This window comes from Ctenocephalides felis, unplaced genomic scaffold (assembly GCF_003426905.1).
Source record: "Ctenocephalides felis isolate EL2017-DRISC unplaced genomic scaffold, ASM342690v1 CF-g0.4_SCAFFOLD_01492, whole genome shotgun sequence".
Lineage (NCBI taxonomy): Eukaryota > Metazoa > Arthropoda > Insecta > Siphonaptera > Pulicidae > Ctenocephalides > Ctenocephalides felis.
This window is the reverse complement of record NW_020537646.1, coordinates 14,376,912-14,394,429: the sequence shown is the minus strand read 5'-3', so window position 1 is coordinate 14,394,429 and position 17,518 is coordinate 14,376,912. Positions and strand designations below refer to the sequence as shown.

Below are 17,518 nucleotides of genomic sequence, written 5' to 3'. Positions count from 1 at the left end.
CGAAAGAGATAAAGTCATATTTTTTATTAAACATGGTTAGTTAGGATTTATAACTAGTGGGGCGCATGGCATTTAGCCTTAAGGCAAATTGCTGGAACTTCTCGTAGCAAATATTATTATTATTTTGAAAACGATTAACATTTTTGAAAAAATTTTACTTCGAAACAATTAGATTTTTGAGAAACCATGAATTTGACTTTTTTGAAAAAACATTTTTTTTTGTAAGGAATTTTTTTTTTATTTTGACATATTTTGTTAATTTTGAACTTTTTTTCAAAGCAATCGTACTGCTTCAACTGCATAGAGACAAAATGTCAAAGCGCGTAAGTACCGCGTCGTCGTCTAACGAATAAACATTGGTACGGAACCCATAGGAATGCAAACAAAATTTATACTTATTGTTAAAATCTCTATAAAATATCTGATAATTTGCTATGCATATGTCTAATGATCATTTTTGACCGCCAAATGTCATTTTTTTTTACTTTTTTCATTAGATCTCCAAAACCGCTAGACCTGCCTTTATGAAAATTTGATCAATTCTTCATCTTGTCAATACAAGTAAAATGTTTTGTGAATTATTAAAATCGGACGCTCCGTTCTCTTAAAAACTGAGTTACCGTTTTTGGCACTTTTTGCCTCGTATCTTTGGAACGGCTAGACCTGCTTTCGCCAAAAACTAATCAGCACGTCTCCTTATCAATACGAATCGAATGTTTTCTGAATTATTCGAATCGGTTGACCCGTGTTCCCGAAATCGTCGACGAAAATTTGTATCCGCACACACATACACACACGCACACACATACACACACACATACCCATTTTTTCTCAGGTATGCCAAATGTTCAGAAGGTTTTGAAACGTAAAGATATATAAAAATTTTCATTTTCGATTTTTTTGCAATTACTATAACTTACCCTACGGGAAGTTATAAAATATGAATAAAAAAATTAATGCAATAGATAAAAATAAATTAAAAATTTATTGAGTTTGCAATCAACTCAGTCTTAGATGGTTATTTATATATTGTTTTCGCATATTCTTGTTTGTATACACAGATAAACGCTAGTAAATATTTTGAACCAATGTTACAGCAATAACAATTAAGACAAAAATAAACGGCGTTTTTAAGCTTTTTCAAAATATTTGGATTGTGATTATGATACTTCTAAAGCACTAAGCACTCATTGTAATTAAAGTTGAACTCGTGATAAAATGATAAAGCATAAATGATAATTGCGTAATTGTTGGAGAAATAAATAAAATGTAAAAGTCGACATTTCAAATTAGTATTTTTTCACGTGACAACATCTTAAACTGCGTCATCCCCGTCATGAAAGGATCTTAATTCTAGCGTCGGGCTGATTCGGCGCAGTTCGAATGATTCCGTAATTAGTTCGTCCACTATATACACGAAGCCAGACAGACACTTGCAGACGCTGCGTTGTTTTGAATCGTTATCGTCCAGTAGCTGGCTAAAAGTGCATTCGTGTTTTATAAATTAATTCTTATGATGGCCGGTACATTAACTAAACTCAGTGGAAATATTAAATACGTGAAAAAACAGAATAATAATATTTTTAGACAATTTTTGACAACAAAGAATTGTGAGTATTTTTAATATATTTGTAGGTTATGTGAAAGTGAGGGAATTGCCATATAGGCAGGGTCGTATTAGAAAGGGTTGTTTACATCTTGCATGGAATATATTTAGTTATATGACATACTCATTTTAATGTTTTTAGTTTCTTACATGATATGACATGGTTTTTAAATTAGTAAATTGACATAATTCCTAATAAAATTATTCAATATGTTTATTAGAGTTAGATATATATTTATATATTTTTTTCTTTAAATTTCTTTTCTTTTTAAGAGTTAGCTAAAATATGATGTAAAATAAAGTATTTATCTTTAAAAATGTATATATATATGCACATATTATTGAATTTTAGTTAATACACGTGTTCAGGATAAATTTAAAATTAATTTTAATAAGTTATTTTGCTTTTTATTGATTGATACTATATATATATATATATATATATATATATATATATATATAGTGGTTGAGCTCACGGACTCGTGTGGACGGGGCCATGAGTTCGAACCCCGCTCTGGACAACCTGACATCGTGCAGTTGCGATGTCGATTTTTACTTGAAAATATTGATAAAAAATGTTCAAATAACCCATTGAAAATAGCCCATTTCGGGCACTGCGGTGTGAAATGGCAATGGGAAATCTCTCACACTATTCTTCCCTGAATCGAGCTGGAGTTTAACCCAGCTCACGGACCTACCCTAGGGCAGTGCTACCCATTATATGTATATATATATATATATATATATATATATATATATATCAATTTATTTACTACTATCAGTCCACTTCATACCAAAACTTCAAAAAATAACATTTAACTGCCCAAAACAATCTTTCCTCTTTTATCAACTTAACTCGATTTAGGCCACTATTACTATCATTATTAGTTTCAATTACAACTATCGCGTCCCATTTTATCGCTTACTTATTTAATTTTTACGATAAGATGTCTAATAATCTTAACTAAAACAAGACCTTTGGGATTGTTTCAAGTCCAAACAAATCATGCACATTTTTAATATGCACTTTAGCAGATCAATTAAAATATATAGATAATATGATTACACTTATGATAAGCAGCGCGTAATTCCGTTTCAATTGATAAGACGGTTAAAAGTGACGACATTTATTTATATGTTCATGTAGAGGAAAAAACGTCATACAACAGATATGAATGGTGATAACATTTCTTGGAAGAAATTAGTATTTATTGGTATTTTTTAAATAAAAACGACATGCTATGCTGTGACAATGTGTAATACAATTTATAACTTCAAAAATACAGCATCAGTGATAATTACAAGTAGAATTAATTTCATCAATTTTTAAGGACTTTTTCATTAATATACTTCCTGGATTTTTTTTAAAAATAAGAACAGTTTGTTTCTATGGGGTTCAGTTTTTAAATATAAATAAAGGTACATAAGGGACATACAACGCACACAAATGCATATGTAAACCAAAGATTTCTGGTGCTTTCAATAATCGCGATGCCGAAGTACATCCCTGTGCTTCGAACCAAGTCTGCCATGATATGCAATTATTGGAAGAAATTTCGTTTCATGGCTCAAATTAGTTTAACACTTCGTTCTTTCTATATTATGTCGACGGCCGCTGGGTGGCTCTAATATTTACCATTTTGCGATTTTTTTACATTTTCGTTTATTTCATTTGTTGCTAATTTTCTACAACTCCATATCGTGTCCGCAGTTGCTCCATTAATAAAAATGTAATAAGAGTTTGAGGTAATACGCGCAACATAGCCGGTACAAAACCTCGGTAGAGACCTGGGAAGTATGAAATGTTTAATTTATCGTTTAAAGCAATATTAAATAAGTAAATGCTGCAATTAAACATTTATTTGAGTGACCAACATAATTGGTATAACGTGTATTCGCTATCAGTATTTGTTGAGTAATTAATTACATAATTGCGGACGTCTTGTCTTGGATTATGAATAATTTAGATTTTACTTGAAATATATTTAAGAAAATTGTAATTTTTTAGTATATTGAAAATCTTAAACTGCGCTTTACTAAACTAAATTATTAGTCCAGCTCTGTTTATGAAATATTTAGTTTAGAATTGGCCATGTCAGTGACGGTTTGACTGATAAACAAGTAAATAATAATTTAATAATGATTAAAAAACGGAAAGTTCACATCAACACAAAGGCCGGGGCCTCACGAAGCGAATCAGACGCACGTTGCTCATTATTTCTGTTTTTTTTTTTAACAAATTGAACTTTACTATTGATAAAATAACATGCAACTTATGATCATGCAACTTTTTTTGCATTATTCATATTCTTCAATTACAATTTTTCACTTGGAACAATAAGTTATTTTTAGAGCAAATTATTTTGTAATGTTAAGGAGATAATACCAATAAAATATTTATTCACAAAGTTTGTTTTCGTATTCTAATATACTTTTTTATTATTTCATTATTGTTGTAGAATAATAAGTAATTGGGCCTAGGTGGACTTTTGTCTTAGTTTTTTGCTTTTCTTCCGATTTTGCATTAAAAGCAAGCCGTTCATATAAACGACAAAAAGTGATCATAAAAGTGGGCGTTTAATTTGAATGCAAAATTGTTAGCATCTCATTGCTGCGTTAATTTGCATTATAAATTTATTGACACCTATAAACATTGTTCAATTGAACGTTAGTGTAAATTTTTATACCTGTGATTCCGTAAGCATTGTATAGAGATTCAGCGCCACAGAGCAATCCCACGCGTTCATTGGCCGGGGCTGCCATCGCTCGCGTTTTCACCACGTCCAACGGTAGTGCTAGTGCCGTACCGACCATTGCGGCTGCAACTCCGGCTGCCAAATGTGTGGTCGTGTCGTCCTTTTGGCCACGTTTGACCATTTCACGCTTAGCGATATCATAAACGGCCATCTGACCGATGCCGATAAGCGCGGAACGCATTGACGCAGCTATGGCACCCCGGAAAAGACTGCAAAATTTAAACTAGCTGTAAGTGGAATTCTGTCTTAAGGCAATTAAGGCATCGTGCCTTAAGGCAAATTGCTGGAACTTCCCGTACCGCAATTCAAAATTTGAGTAATTAAAAATAATCAATAATAATCAATACAAGTTAATTAATGATTTAAAACTTTTAATAAAATTTCGAACCATATTAAATCATTTATTTTGAAATATTTTGGAAATTCTGAACTTTTTTTCAAAGCAATCGTACTGTTTTAACTGCATAAAGACGAAATATCGAAGCGCGTAAGCGCCGCGTCGCCTTCTAACGCGTAAACATTGGTACGGAATCCATGGGAATGTAAACAAAATTTATACTTATTGTTAAAATGTCTATAAAATATCTGATAATTTGATGTGCATATGTCTAATGATCATTTTTGACCGTCAAATGGCATTTTTTTTACTTTTTTTGTTAGATCTCCGAAATCGCTAGATCTGCCTTCATGAAAATGATTAATTCTTTATCTTGTCAATACAAGTAAAATGTTTTTTGAATTATTCAAATCGGACGCTCTTCATCCTTGTTTCCCGAAATCGTCATCGAAAATTGTATCACGCACACACACACCTACACCAACATACACACACACATCACATACATCCATTTTTTCTAAGGTATGCCAAAATATTCAGAAACCTCTGAAACGTAAAGATATATACAAATTTTCATTTTCGATTTTTTTGCGATTACTATAACTTGCCCTACGGGAAGTTAATAAACTTGAAGTCGGTTAGTTTTAACAATCGTATTTTTATGTGTTTTTGTTATCACCAAGTTTTTCGAACATATTAATTTTGTTTTGAGGACACTTATCTTATTATTATATTATAGCACTATCAATATTACTTTATATTATATACTACGCAATTATTTTCTCTTATTTTCTTAATGTTACTTGTTACATTTATTCTAAATTACGACTCTATCACAAATCATTTCAACAAAAACTTTTAAATTAATTCATGCGTAAGCTATATGTACGCCTTTGAATAATTTTTTTCTTTAGCAGAAACTAGCATTCGTAAATATTCGATATACGATGCATTTTCATTCAAAATAAGTTACGAATACGTACGTTTTCACTTGTAGTTTTTTGATATTTTATATTACATTCGAAATTAACTTACGCTGTAAAACCCTCACAATTCATAACATTGAATAATCCTTGAATGCCATTTCTATAAAAGCGTCTGCACGTTAAAGGAATCTTGATATCATTTTGCATCCGAACATTGACCAATTCTGCCGGAGCACCCAGGAAGCCTGCCAACGCACCAGCAGCGCCAGCCATTAAAATAAGCTCATAATTATAGGGCTCGCGATTCTCCTAAAACAAAATTATTTACATATGCATTATCATTAAATTATATTAGTGATATATTATATTTGAAAAAAAGACATTGGAAACCTGTTTAAAATGGTATTGTTTAATGGTCTCATATGCACCAAAGCGTACAGTTGCATACACGAGTTGACGTAACATTGCTGCACTAAGCCCTGTGTAAAGTGCCAACAATCCTGAAAGTCACATAATATTTTATGATAGTAATTTAGAACTACGCAATATTTTATTACAAGAAATCTAATTTGACAACACAATATGCTTTTTGCATCTGCTTTCTATCTGTACTAGAAATTGCACAGTGTTGATTTAAAGAGATCCTACTTATTTTTTATAACCTATTGATGTATTACCAAAAATTCAAAATAATATATCTTCAAAATAATTTGGTTAATTATTCCCATAGTAACATTACGAGATTGTAAGGGGGTGCCCATTAATCACATGACCGAGTTTTTAAGGATTTTTGGACTCCTCCTCCCCCTTGGTGATCCATGATGATATTCAAAATTACCCTCCCTTCCCCACAAACATCACGTGTATTTTTAGTTACGAGATAACTGTAAAATTTTTTTTTTTTTTTGAAAATGTTTGATTTATTTAAAAAAAATCAGTTAAAAAACAAATACACGTGATATCTTGCTATACCCCTCCCTCCCCCACGTGATATTTCGTGATTTTTTGTCAAACCCCCCCTTTCCCTAAAATTCTCACGTGATTAATGGACGCACCCTAATATGTTTATTACAACATACTAAGACACAGCAGTTTTAATACAATAATTACATGGTTATCAAATATTACCATTAGTGTTATAGACTCGCATAAATGCTCCACTAAGCGTCCGAGATGGAGGTGTATTAGGTTCCGGTGGCATAACCGCCGGCCTGCGTCTTGGCGGACAATAATCGTTCGTTTCCACACTCATACATTGTGAGCAACTAGAACCTTCGTTAGGGGGTACTGGTTTACAAACTGGTCGAGGCTCTTGTGCCTTACACGTTTCTTCGCCGAACCAGGTATCAGCCGTCTGCAAATGCACCTTGAGCAGATCCAAGGGGTGCGTCAACACAGTTGCGACTATGATAAAAATTAATCATATTTTAAAAATCATGCACACTGCGGTTAAACCTTATTATGCAGGCTTATACATCTGTACTTTCTGTATTTTTTTTGACATTAATAGGTCAAATACGGTTAAAAGCATATTGACTAACTTAACTGGGAGTTTTTTCCCATTCACAGTTTTAATTATTTAGCAAAAAAACTACACAGTTTGAATTCAAGCTATGTTTAATTTCATTCGTTGTTCTCGCAAAGGAATAAATAAACCAAACTATTGTTTACAAACTAATAATTTGTATAAGTTAAGATTACCTGCTGCTGCAGCACCGTAATGCCACCATTTTGCAGTAGGTTCTTTACTACCCCATTTGTTCCAACAGGGAGAGTTCATTGCAAATTCATTAGCGGACTATTTCCAGAAACGAAGCGAACAGACATTTAGAAAAAGTTGGGAGTTAAGACGGAAAATTTAGAAAAGGAAAACTATTGCATGAATTTTGATTAGTTGTCTAAAATGTGTTTAAAAGAACGGATTTTGTTGGGACCCCATCTGACAGATGGATTTGTGTTTTGTTTCTGACGGAAATTATTCATTGTTTTTTCCAAATAACTGAATGGCTTGTATTTCATTGTATTAAATTCATGAAACTATATAAATATTACTTTAAATGTAATGAACAGCAGATAGATGTTATTTCAATATATTTTTCTTTAGGCAAATAGTATTTAAGAATATTGTTTCAGCTTTTATTATGCATATTGTTTAATGTGCATGTTTTGTCATCCCAGTCTTAAATATTTGCGCAAAATTTAAATATTAATTTAAATGTACATTTGCCTTTGAATGGATCGCATGATCACATATTTGAATATATGCATTATACGAGAATTCACTTGTTTTTTATTTGCTTACATTTTATTATGCGATAATGATCTCTCGAAATTTCATTGCAACCCAGAAAATCTTCAGCATTTCTTGAAACGTATAGAACTTCTATGATGTCAGGCATTATTTGATGGTCACATCAAATTTTAAAAGGTTTATTCAATTCATTGTGTATATTAAAATTGAATGATTTGACAAATCAAATTTAAGTTTAATTACCTTTAGTAATTGTATGTAACATAATTACATCTTTTTGTAAACGAATTTAACTTTCGTTTCTCAATGGTTTTCCAATTATTTTTTTTAAATTTACTGTTCATTTCAATTCAATTCCAATTCTATCTTTGAAAGATGCCACAAGGGTCCAAGCAGCTAAGCCAGTGGTCGAAATGGATGGTGACGAGATGACTAGGATCATCTGGGCTAAAATTAAAGAGCAACTCATTTTTCCATATGTTAAGGTTATATCGGCATTATTTGTATATTATCACAATCACTATGCCATTTGACTTATCTCTTGTAATTGAATACAGGTAGAATGTTTGTATTATGATTTGGGTTTGCCACATAGAGATGCCACCGATGATAAAGTAACTGTGGATGCCGCTCAAGCAATTTTAAAACACAATGTCGGCATAAAATGTGCGACAATTACCCCTGATGAGGCAAGAGTAGCTGGTAAGTAAGTGTTTTAAATCTGATACTATAAAGATATTAATAAAATCATTTTCCAGAATTTAAATTAAAGAAGATGTGGCTCAGTCCAAATGGAACCATTCGTAATATACTGGGCGGAACAGTGTTCCGTGAACCCATTCTTTGTAAAAATATACCTCGTCTTGTACCTGGATGGACTAAACCTATTATAATAGGTAATTTTTTCGAGAGTTAATATATGAGAAGCAATATTTGATGAGCAATGTTTTACAGGCCGTCATGCGCATGGTGATCAATATAAAGCTAAAGATTTTGTAGTAAATGAACCTGGTTTAGTAGAAATGGTATTTACCAGCACTTCAGGAGAAGAGAAACGATATGAACTTTTCCAGTATAAGGCTGGTGGTGTAGCGTTAGGTATATTATTAAATTAACTGCAAGTCATTCATAACATTATAATTTTGAACATCTACAAATACATAATTTTTTTCCAGGAATGTACAATACTGACGAATCTATTAGATCGTTTGCTCATTCGTCTTTGCAAATGGCATACAGTAAGAAATGGCCACTATATTTGTCCACAAAAAATACAATATTGAAACGTTATGACGGCAGATTTAAGGACATTTTCCAAGAAGTTTATGAGAAGTAATTTGATAATTATTAATTATACATTATAGAAATATTTGTGAAAAGATATATAGAAAAGCGATTTTATCCGTTTATGATCTATGAGATTTATATATTGAAATTGGCTAATTATCATCATAATCTTCTAAATCGATGAGATAACCATGTTATTCTAGATTTTTAATTAAATAGGTTATGACTGATAATATTTAATTCTCTTATCTTTTATTTATATATGGATTTATAATGAATGCTCATTACATTGCTTCATATCATCAGGGATTACAAAAAGAAGTACGAAGAAGCAGGAATCTGGTATGAACATCGTCTTATTGATGATATGGTTGCTCAAGCATTGAAGTCTTCCGGAGCATTTGTGTGGGCATGCAAAAACTATGATGGTGATGTACAGAGTGACATTGTTGCACAAGGATATGGATCTTTAGGTATGATGACTTCAGTACTCATGTGTCCTGATGGTAAAACAATTGAGTCTGAGGCGGCTCATGGCACAGTCACTCGTCATTATAGGTAATCCATATTTTTATATCTTTTGGTCAATTTAAAGTTAATCTTTGTAAATTATAAATGGCTCTTGTCTATACAAGTATAAAATAGTTTTTAACAAACTACAACTTATTAAGCTTTCATTATTTCCAGAAATCATCGATTAAATTTTTGGTTTGTTATATTAAGTGCTTTTGCTCCTTTTTTCAGGCTGCACCAAAAAGGGCAGTCAACATCAACAAATCCAATAGCGTCCATATTTGCCTGGACCCGCGGTCTAGCTCACCGGGCAACGTTGGATGATACACCAGAACTTCTACAATTTGCAAATGCTTTAGAACAAGCATGTGTCGATTGCGTGGAGAGTGGAAGAATGACTAAAGATTTAGCAGCTTGTATTCATGGACTTCCAAATGTTACAGATGACATGTATTTGAACACAACAGATTTTCTAGAAGCGATTGCAGAGCAGCTAGAATTGACGCTAAAGAAAAAATCAGTCAGAATATAAAATACAATTTTTCACTTTGTACATTTTCATGACATTTCATATATTCATTTATATAATTTAAATCTAAAACTCTTAGAATAGTTTACATTAAGAAACAAATTTTATAATTCATCTACTTAACAAGAAAAATGATTATGTTCGATTAGCTAAAATGAGTAAAATGCTTTTGGTTATTATGAAGATTTGATATTTTTATACCATGGCTTGAATATATTAGGTTATATATTTAAAAATATGCATTTTGAAAATTGAAATTATAAAATGTAACTGAAATATATGATTTTTTATTATGTATTATTTTAATTTGTTTCAACATTTTGTAATAGAACAATTGTTAGAAAAAGAGTTTGTTGTTAAATTAGAGCTTATTACTTACTGTTTCCTAAAATTCTCCTGAAATGCAATTCTTAGTGTATATTTTCCATAGAATTTTAGTATCGGCTTTCTCGTGGCCTGGTGGTTAGGGCAATAGACTTGGAATTAGTGCTTCAATGCTTAATATCCGCTCCGGGCAACCTGATGTTAAGCAGAAGTAAGAGCGGTCTTTACTTCCGACAATTCTCTGTATCAATAAAAATATTCATTGTTATTACAAAAAATATTTTGGTCGCTATTTATAAAGCCACAACGTTTAAGTCGACATAACAGCTCATAGGACTAGTTAAGTTCTGATTGCTGTTATAAAGTGTGTATATAAATAAAAAAAATATTTTAGCAGTGGATAATGAAGTAATTTTTTGATAATTTGGAATATGTGCAAGCTTTTACATATTCAGGCTTTATATATTAATTCCGCCATTTTAATTTTATTATAACATGTGTTACTGATGTATCATTATAACATGCCTTTGTATAAGGATTAATAAAAAATCATGTATGATTCAGCGTACATACCTCAAAAAAATTACAAATCATTTCGGTGTTATTGCGAATTTAAAAAAATCAATTTGAATTTAAAAAAAAACGTTCCTTTTAAATGTGTCTATTTGACTTTTCGCTACTAGCGCCTCCATGTTCAACCCAAGAACGGAATAATATTTGTTTCAGATAATACACTATTTACACTATTTAGTTAATACACTGTTTATTTAATAACTTCATTAAATTTATTCTTAAAATTCGTTAAATTCATTTTCTATTTAATTTTTATATAAAATCGCCTAGCACATATAGAACAAGTTCACCGTATGTTTCTCCATAAGTTCATTGCTACGAAGTGATAGCTGAATTTGAATAATGTGCTCGTGGAATGCTGTCGCTCCGTCCGTAGAAATTTAATGAGAGTATTAGGTGTACAAATTAGTGATTATTTGTGCCAGAATGTTAGAAAATAATTTAAAATACACAAAATGTGTAATATAGCATTTCTGTGCTTCCAGTGTATGTAATAATAAGATTAGTAGGTTAACTCCAGATCGGGCTGTCAAATAAAGGATAAGAAAATTTCCATCAAAAGTTAGATTAGTAAGAGTTTATCAAACTCGCTTATAAAATGACTTAAGGTTGTGTTTAACATTAAAAAGACGAACAAGTAAAATATTTCCACAATGGCGTTAAAGAAAGTCAAAGGCAATTTCGAACGTATGTTTGATAAAAATTTGACAGATCTTGTGAGAGGTATACGCAATAATAAAGACAATGAGGTAAGGTTAGCTTAAACTAATGTATTTATTTGACTATCTGTTTTTAAATAAACTTATTTTTAGGCGAAATATATAGCACAATGTATGGAAGAAATTAAAATAGAGTTAAGGCAGGACAACATCTCCGTCAAAACTAATGCTGTGGCTAAGTTGACATATGTAAGAATTAATTTGAAACTATTATTAGAAGGCATCGAAACCATTCAAATTAAAGTTTATCATCATATATGACAATCTAATTGGAAAAATTAGCACACCTTTATATACATATTTCCTTATCACATTTATATATTTCATACTCATATTTAATTATATAAGTAAAAAGTTGTATCCTCAATTATGGGACTACTTATTTTTAAATAGTATTCCTAATTTTTGTACTTAATTTTGAATATGTAGATAAATTTTCATGATAATTATGTGCTTTTATAAAATTTGTAGTTGCAAATGCTTGGATATGATATTTCCTGGGCTGGTTTTAATATCATTGAAGTTATGAGCTCTTCAAAGTTTACTAGCAAGAGAATTGGATATCTAGCAGCCTCTCAATCATTTCACACAGATACAGATGTAAATATAATTTTATAATATAGAATTATATAATTTTAATTATAAATAAATTTATCTTGAAAATTTTAAACTATTTTACACACTTTCAATAGTTACTGATGTTAACTACAAATATGGTTCGAAAAGATTTAAACTCTCAAAATCAATATGACGCTGGCTTGGCTTTGAGTGGACTCAGTTGTTTTATATCTCCAGATTTGTCAAGAGACTTAGCTAATGATATAATGACTTTAGTAAGTATTTAATTCAATTTAATATAATTCAATTTAATATAAACAATTCATTTTATTTATACATAGATTTAAGATTTAATATTACATTTTGTATATATGACTCTTTCAATCATTTAATTTTTTTTAGATGAGCTCAACAAAACCATACTTGCGAATGAAAGCTGTATTGATGATGTATAAAGTATTTTTGAGGTTTCCAGAAGCTTTAAGGCCTGCTTTTCCAAAATTAAAAGAAAAATTGGAAGATCCAGATCCTGGTAAGATTATTATTACATTGCTACATTATGTATTTTTATTTGAACTTGTCTTTCACATTTATTGATTACAAATATGTTTTTATGGTTTAGGATTATTTTAAATTAATTTTTTAAGCTTTAAAACAAATTATGATATTTGCTTTTGAATATAAATAGGAGTACAATCAGCTGCTGTAAATGTGGTTTGTGAGCTAGCTCGTAAAAATCCAAAAAACTATTTATCTTTAGCACCTGTGTTTTTCAAGTTGATGACAACATCAACAAATAATTGGATGCTTATAAAAATAATTAAATTGGTAAGAATAACTTCTCAGTCATTTTATAATAACCTCAAAATAGATTTTAAATCATGGTTTTCTTTTCTGAAGTTTGGGGCACTAACTCCTTTGGAACCTCGATTGGGAAAAAAACTAATAGAACCTCTCACTAATTTAATTCACAGGTAAATTTAACTTCTTCAATTTATTTCACTGAATGAGTATAGTATAATATGATTGTTATGTTTTTTGTATTTTTACAGCACATCTGCAATGAGTCTTCTTTACGAATGCATAAATACTGTAATAGCAGTTCTAATATCCATCTCAAGTGGCATGCCTAACCATTCCGCTGCGATTCAGCTCTGTGTACAAAAATTGAGAATATTAATTGAAGATTCTGATCAGAATTGTAGGTCTTAACATATAATATTATTGAAATGAAAGAATAATATTTTTGAATATTTTTAGTGAAATATCTTGGATTGCTGGCAATGTCTAAGATTTTGAAAACACATCCTAAAAGTGTTCAAGCTCACAAGGATTTAATTCTTGCTTGTTTAGATGATAAAGATGAGTCAATTCGCTTAAGGGCATTGGATTTATTACATGGAATGGTAATCTAATAAGAATCTAATTGCCATGTGTTGTACATTTGGTTACTTATAGTATTTGTTATATTTTGTTTTTGTACTTTTTTAATATTAATTTAATGATTTTGTATTTAAGGTTTCAAAGAAAAACTTGATGGAAATTGTGAAAAGATTGCTAGGTCATATGGAACGTGCTGAAGGTTCAACATATAGAGATGAACTATTATGCAAAGTTATAGAAATTTGCTCACAGGGTTCATATCAATATGTGACTAATTTTGAATGGTATTTGACAGTATTAGTGGAACTGACCCAATTAGATTCTGGTTCGAAACATGGTATGCCTTCTATAAATTTCTGTTAATAACATTATAAATTTTAGAATGATTAAAATCTATTGAATGTTTCAGGTAAAATAATTGCAACACAGATATTAGATGTTGCGATTAGAGTTCAGGCTGTTCGCAAGTTTGCTGTTCAAGAAATGTCTTCATTAATTTCTACCATGGTCATTTCGAGCACGAGGTAACAAAGCTATAAAATTATGTTCAATATTTATTTTTTAAATATTATTTTATTTTAGTGGAGGAAATATGTCAGAAGTTCTTTATGCTGCAGCATGGATAGTTGGAGAATTTTCTAAGTATATAAACATTGCATTATTAAAATAATTACTAATTTTGTGAATTAATTATGTATTTTTTTATCAGTGATTTAGAATCTCCTGAAGATGTTCTTGATATACTTTTAAAACAAAGAACCCTTCCTGGACATATTACAGCAGTTTATATTCACAATATTATAAAAATATTATCAAATTTATTTGACAAGTATGCTGAAAGTGGAGATAAAGCAGCTATGATAAAGGTACTAAAGAAACAATTTTTCTCATATTTTTTTCTAATTAAATAAAGGAACTCTAATGGTTATAAATTTTATGAGAGTCTATTAGACAAGAAATTGTACTGAACTTGTTAGTGAATAAAAAAATATTTGATTAAAAAATCATATTGATTTTTTCAGCTATGTGATAAGACCATAGAGGGTCTGCCTATTTATTTAATGTCTGGACATATTGAAGTTCAAGAACGTGCAAGTTCGGCAATCATGTTAGTGCAATATATTAAAGATGTGCTTCTGGGAAAAAATCCAGAAGAGGCCACTTCAAATGTAACTAGTGATTTGGTATCAACTAGTATCACAAATGGTGAACTTGAAACCGAAACAGAAAATTTGTCGGTTGATTTTGAGATTATCAAGGAAGTTTCATCTTTATTTAAAGGCGAGTTAAATCCAGTAGCATTGAAGGCTCAAAGAAAAGTTCAAATTCCAGAAGGGTAATAATAATATAATATGCATTTTTCTGTTATTTTGATTTATTTTATTTACTTATTTTATTTTAATTAAGATTGGATTTGGATGAGTGGATAAATGAACCACCTAGTGAAAGCAGTTCATCTTCATCAGATGAATGCACAGATATATTTACTGCCAATAATAAATTAGATGATGGGTATCAAACAAGTAAGAGACAGGAGAAGGAACTAGATCCCGAGGAAATTAATAAGGTACTTAATTTCAGTGATAATATTTATAATCGTAATTTTTTTAACAATAATTAGGCTAATTGCTAAAATATATGATTTGTTAAAATATAGATTCGTGAAATGCGGAAGTTTGAACAGAGCAATAATCCTCATTATCTTAAAGGCTCTTCAACAAATGTTTCTTATAAAAAGGCTAATAGACACAATAGAGTTGTATATAATGATTCCTCATCATTGATAAATGAAGTGGAGACAATTCCAATAGCGGAATTAGCATTAGACGTGCCTTTACAAATTACATCAACAAAACGTTCAGATAAATATTTACAAATGAAATCAGAAAAAAAATCTGAAAAGAAGAAAAACAAGAAATCTAAGAAGAATAAAACTAAAACAAAAGTAGATTATACTTCGAGTGAAAGTGATGAAAATACAGGTGATAAAATAATGAATAAATTTCTAGAAACAAATTTCTTAACAACTAACCGATTTTTAGATACTAAACAAGTACACATTGTGAATACAACTATTGAAATGCCAGAAGGAGCTATATTGTCAGACTCTGAAGATAAAAATCTATCTAAACATGATTTTATTGATCCTCATAGAGCGTTGGATATAGATTTAGACATGTAAGTTTATGTAGTATCTGTTTGTGGTGAATGTGTAACTATTAAGCTTTACTCTAGCTGATATTAAAGAAATTCTTCAAATATAACATAAGTGATTAGTCTAACAAATTTTGAAATATATTCAAAAACTTATATAAATTCATATTTGGATTTTTAGTTTATTTATATTTTATTTTCTATGCCAATTACAAATATAATAGTAGACTAATTGTTGTTGCAGACCACTGCGCGAGGATGAATTGCTTCCTACGTTAACTAAGCCCGCTACAAAACAACCTAAAAAACATAAAAAGGAAACATTCCTGGAAACTACAGAGAATAATGAGAAAAAACATAAATCCAAGTCTGACAAACCTAAAAAATCAAAAGCGGCTAAGGAAGATAATTCAAAGGACATTAAAAAATCTACCCATAAGAATGGCAAAGACTCTCATAGTAAACATAAAAAGGAAAAAAAATCTTCCAGAAATAAAAGTGACACTAAAACTGGCTATGAAGAAGCCAGTGGCATATCAACATCTAATCAAGAATTTATGTAGCATAATTGATGATCGTGTATCAAAAATTGCTTTTATTTTTATATTTTTTATAATAATTTTTGTAACGTACTGTTATCCACATATTTTTATAAAAAGCAATTTTGACTATTTCTATTATGGTTTATTTTAAAACTAGTCTAATATATTTTAATTTAAAAGATTTATGGAATGAAAATTTAAGTCACAAATTTTTTGAGGTTATGCTCATTATATGAGATAGATGGAAACATTATATGAATTTGTTTGTAAAGCATTTACAAACAGCTTTGAATGGAGTAAACTTTATAAACTAGAGCTCATTGTAATATGATATAAATACCAGATTTCAATATATAATTATATATAATAAATTCTATATCTTATATGTTTTACTCAGTTTTTATTACATTTTTTTTATGCAAATTAAATTTGTTTTTTATCACAAATAGCCATTGAAAAAACAAAAGCAAAAGCTCATGTATTTGATATAAAATGTATAACAGTATTAAATATTTTTTAAATCAATTTTTGACCCCAAAATATACAGAATATTTTCTAAGGTACATATATATTATAATAAATTTATTACTAAATTATTTGTGATTCATCACTTATTTCTAGTACACATTTTTGGGCGCCAGCGCTGACGTTTACTTTACCGATAGGAACCCTTTACCATATTTACCATGAGAGTGCAGAAAATGTTAATCCGGCAAATACTATAGGTATATTGTTAACTTTTATTTAATCAGTTTGAAATAAGATTTTACAATATAAATTCCATTCTTGACAGCTCTGACCGGTTATTCGTTACTTTTTATGCATTTTGCTGTTAAAATCCAGCCAAAAAACAATTTACTGTTTGCCTGTCACGTGTTCAACGTCGCATGCCAAGCAATGCAAGGCGTGCGGATATTACGTTATCAGTATATGACAAAACAGACGGAAATGCGGGACATTGCAATTGTACCAACCACTATGAAAGGTGACCGCAAGGAAAGATGACCTCATTCATAGATAAGGAACCTCATTAATTCATTCATTCCCTATGTCAGATAAT

General features: G+C 30.1%; 2 protein-coding genes across 3 annotated transcripts; both read left to right on the top strand.

Moving 5' to 3' along the window:
• The first annotated feature begins 1,413 nt into the window (after window positions 1-1,413).
• LOC113369808 (isocitrate dehydrogenase [NADP], mitochondrial-like) lies at window positions 1,414-10,326 on the top strand. Of its 2 annotated transcripts, none has more exons than XM_026610381.1 (8): window positions 1,414-1,610; window positions 8,252-8,361; window positions 8,434-8,578; window positions 8,635-8,772; window positions 8,831-8,974; window positions 9,052-9,208; window positions 9,470-9,721; window positions 9,908-10,324. In XM_026610381.1, exons 1-8 carry the CDS (start codon window positions 1,514-1,516, stop codon window positions 10,206-10,208), a joined length of 1,344 nt encoding a protein of 447 aa, XP_026466166.1. In that variant the 5' UTR covers window positions 1,414-1,513; the 3' UTR covers window positions 10,209-10,324. The 2 variants fall into 2 exon arrangements, with proteins under 2 accessions (XP_026466166.1, XP_026466167.1); XM_026610382.1 differs by lacking the exon at window positions 1,414-1,610 and adding an exon at window positions 3,170-3,182 and having other exon boundaries at window positions 8,270-8,361; window positions 9,908-10,326.
• Window positions 10,327-11,455: 1,129 nt separating this feature from the next.
• On the top strand, window positions 11,456-16,546 carry LOC113371654 (AP-3 complex subunit delta). Its single transcript, XM_026612299.1, has 18 exons — window positions 11,456-11,851; window positions 11,915-12,010; window positions 12,293-12,421; window positions 12,514-12,654; window positions 12,782-12,911; window positions 13,068-13,207; window positions 13,280-13,353; window positions 13,432-13,580; window positions 13,640-13,785; window positions 13,898-14,099; window positions 14,172-14,286; window positions 14,345-14,404; window positions 14,472-14,628; window positions 14,785-15,098; window positions 15,170-15,329; window positions 15,420-15,744; window positions 15,805-15,940; window positions 16,161-16,546. Exons 1-18 carry the CDS (start codon window positions 11,756-11,758, stop codon window positions 16,477-16,479), a joined length of 2,889 nt encoding a protein of 962 aa, XP_026468084.1. The 5' UTR covers window positions 11,456-11,755; the 3' UTR covers window positions 16,480-16,546.
• Window positions 16,547-17,518: the final 972 nt, after the last annotated feature.

Excerpts from the sequence above, each read along its gene's own strand:
- LOC113369808 (XM_026610381.1), top strand. The coding sequence starts at position 1,514 with ATGATGGCCGGTACATTAACTAAACTCAGTGGAAATATTAAATACGTG. Across the intron at positions 8,579-8,634 it reads TGATGAGGCAAGAGTAGCTG|AATTTAAATTAAAGAAGATG; the intron begins GTAAGTAAGTGT and ends ATCATTTTCCAG. Across the intron at positions 9,722-9,907 it reads ACAGTCACTCGTCATTATAG|GCTGCACCAAAAAGGGCAGT; the intron begins GTAATCCATATT and ends TCCTTTTTTCAG.
- LOC113371654 (XM_026612299.1), top strand. The coding sequence starts at position 11,756 with ATGGCGTTAAAGAAAGTCAAAGGCAATTTCGAACGTATGTTTGATAAA. Across the intron at positions 12,011-12,292 it reads CTGTGGCTAAGTTGACATAT|TTGCAAATGCTTGGATATGA; the intron begins GTAAGAATTAAT and ends TAAAATTTGTAG. Across the intron at positions 14,405-14,471 it reads ATAGTTGGAGAATTTTCTAA|TGATTTAGAATCTCCTGAAG; the intron begins GTATATAAACAT and ends TTTTTTTATCAG.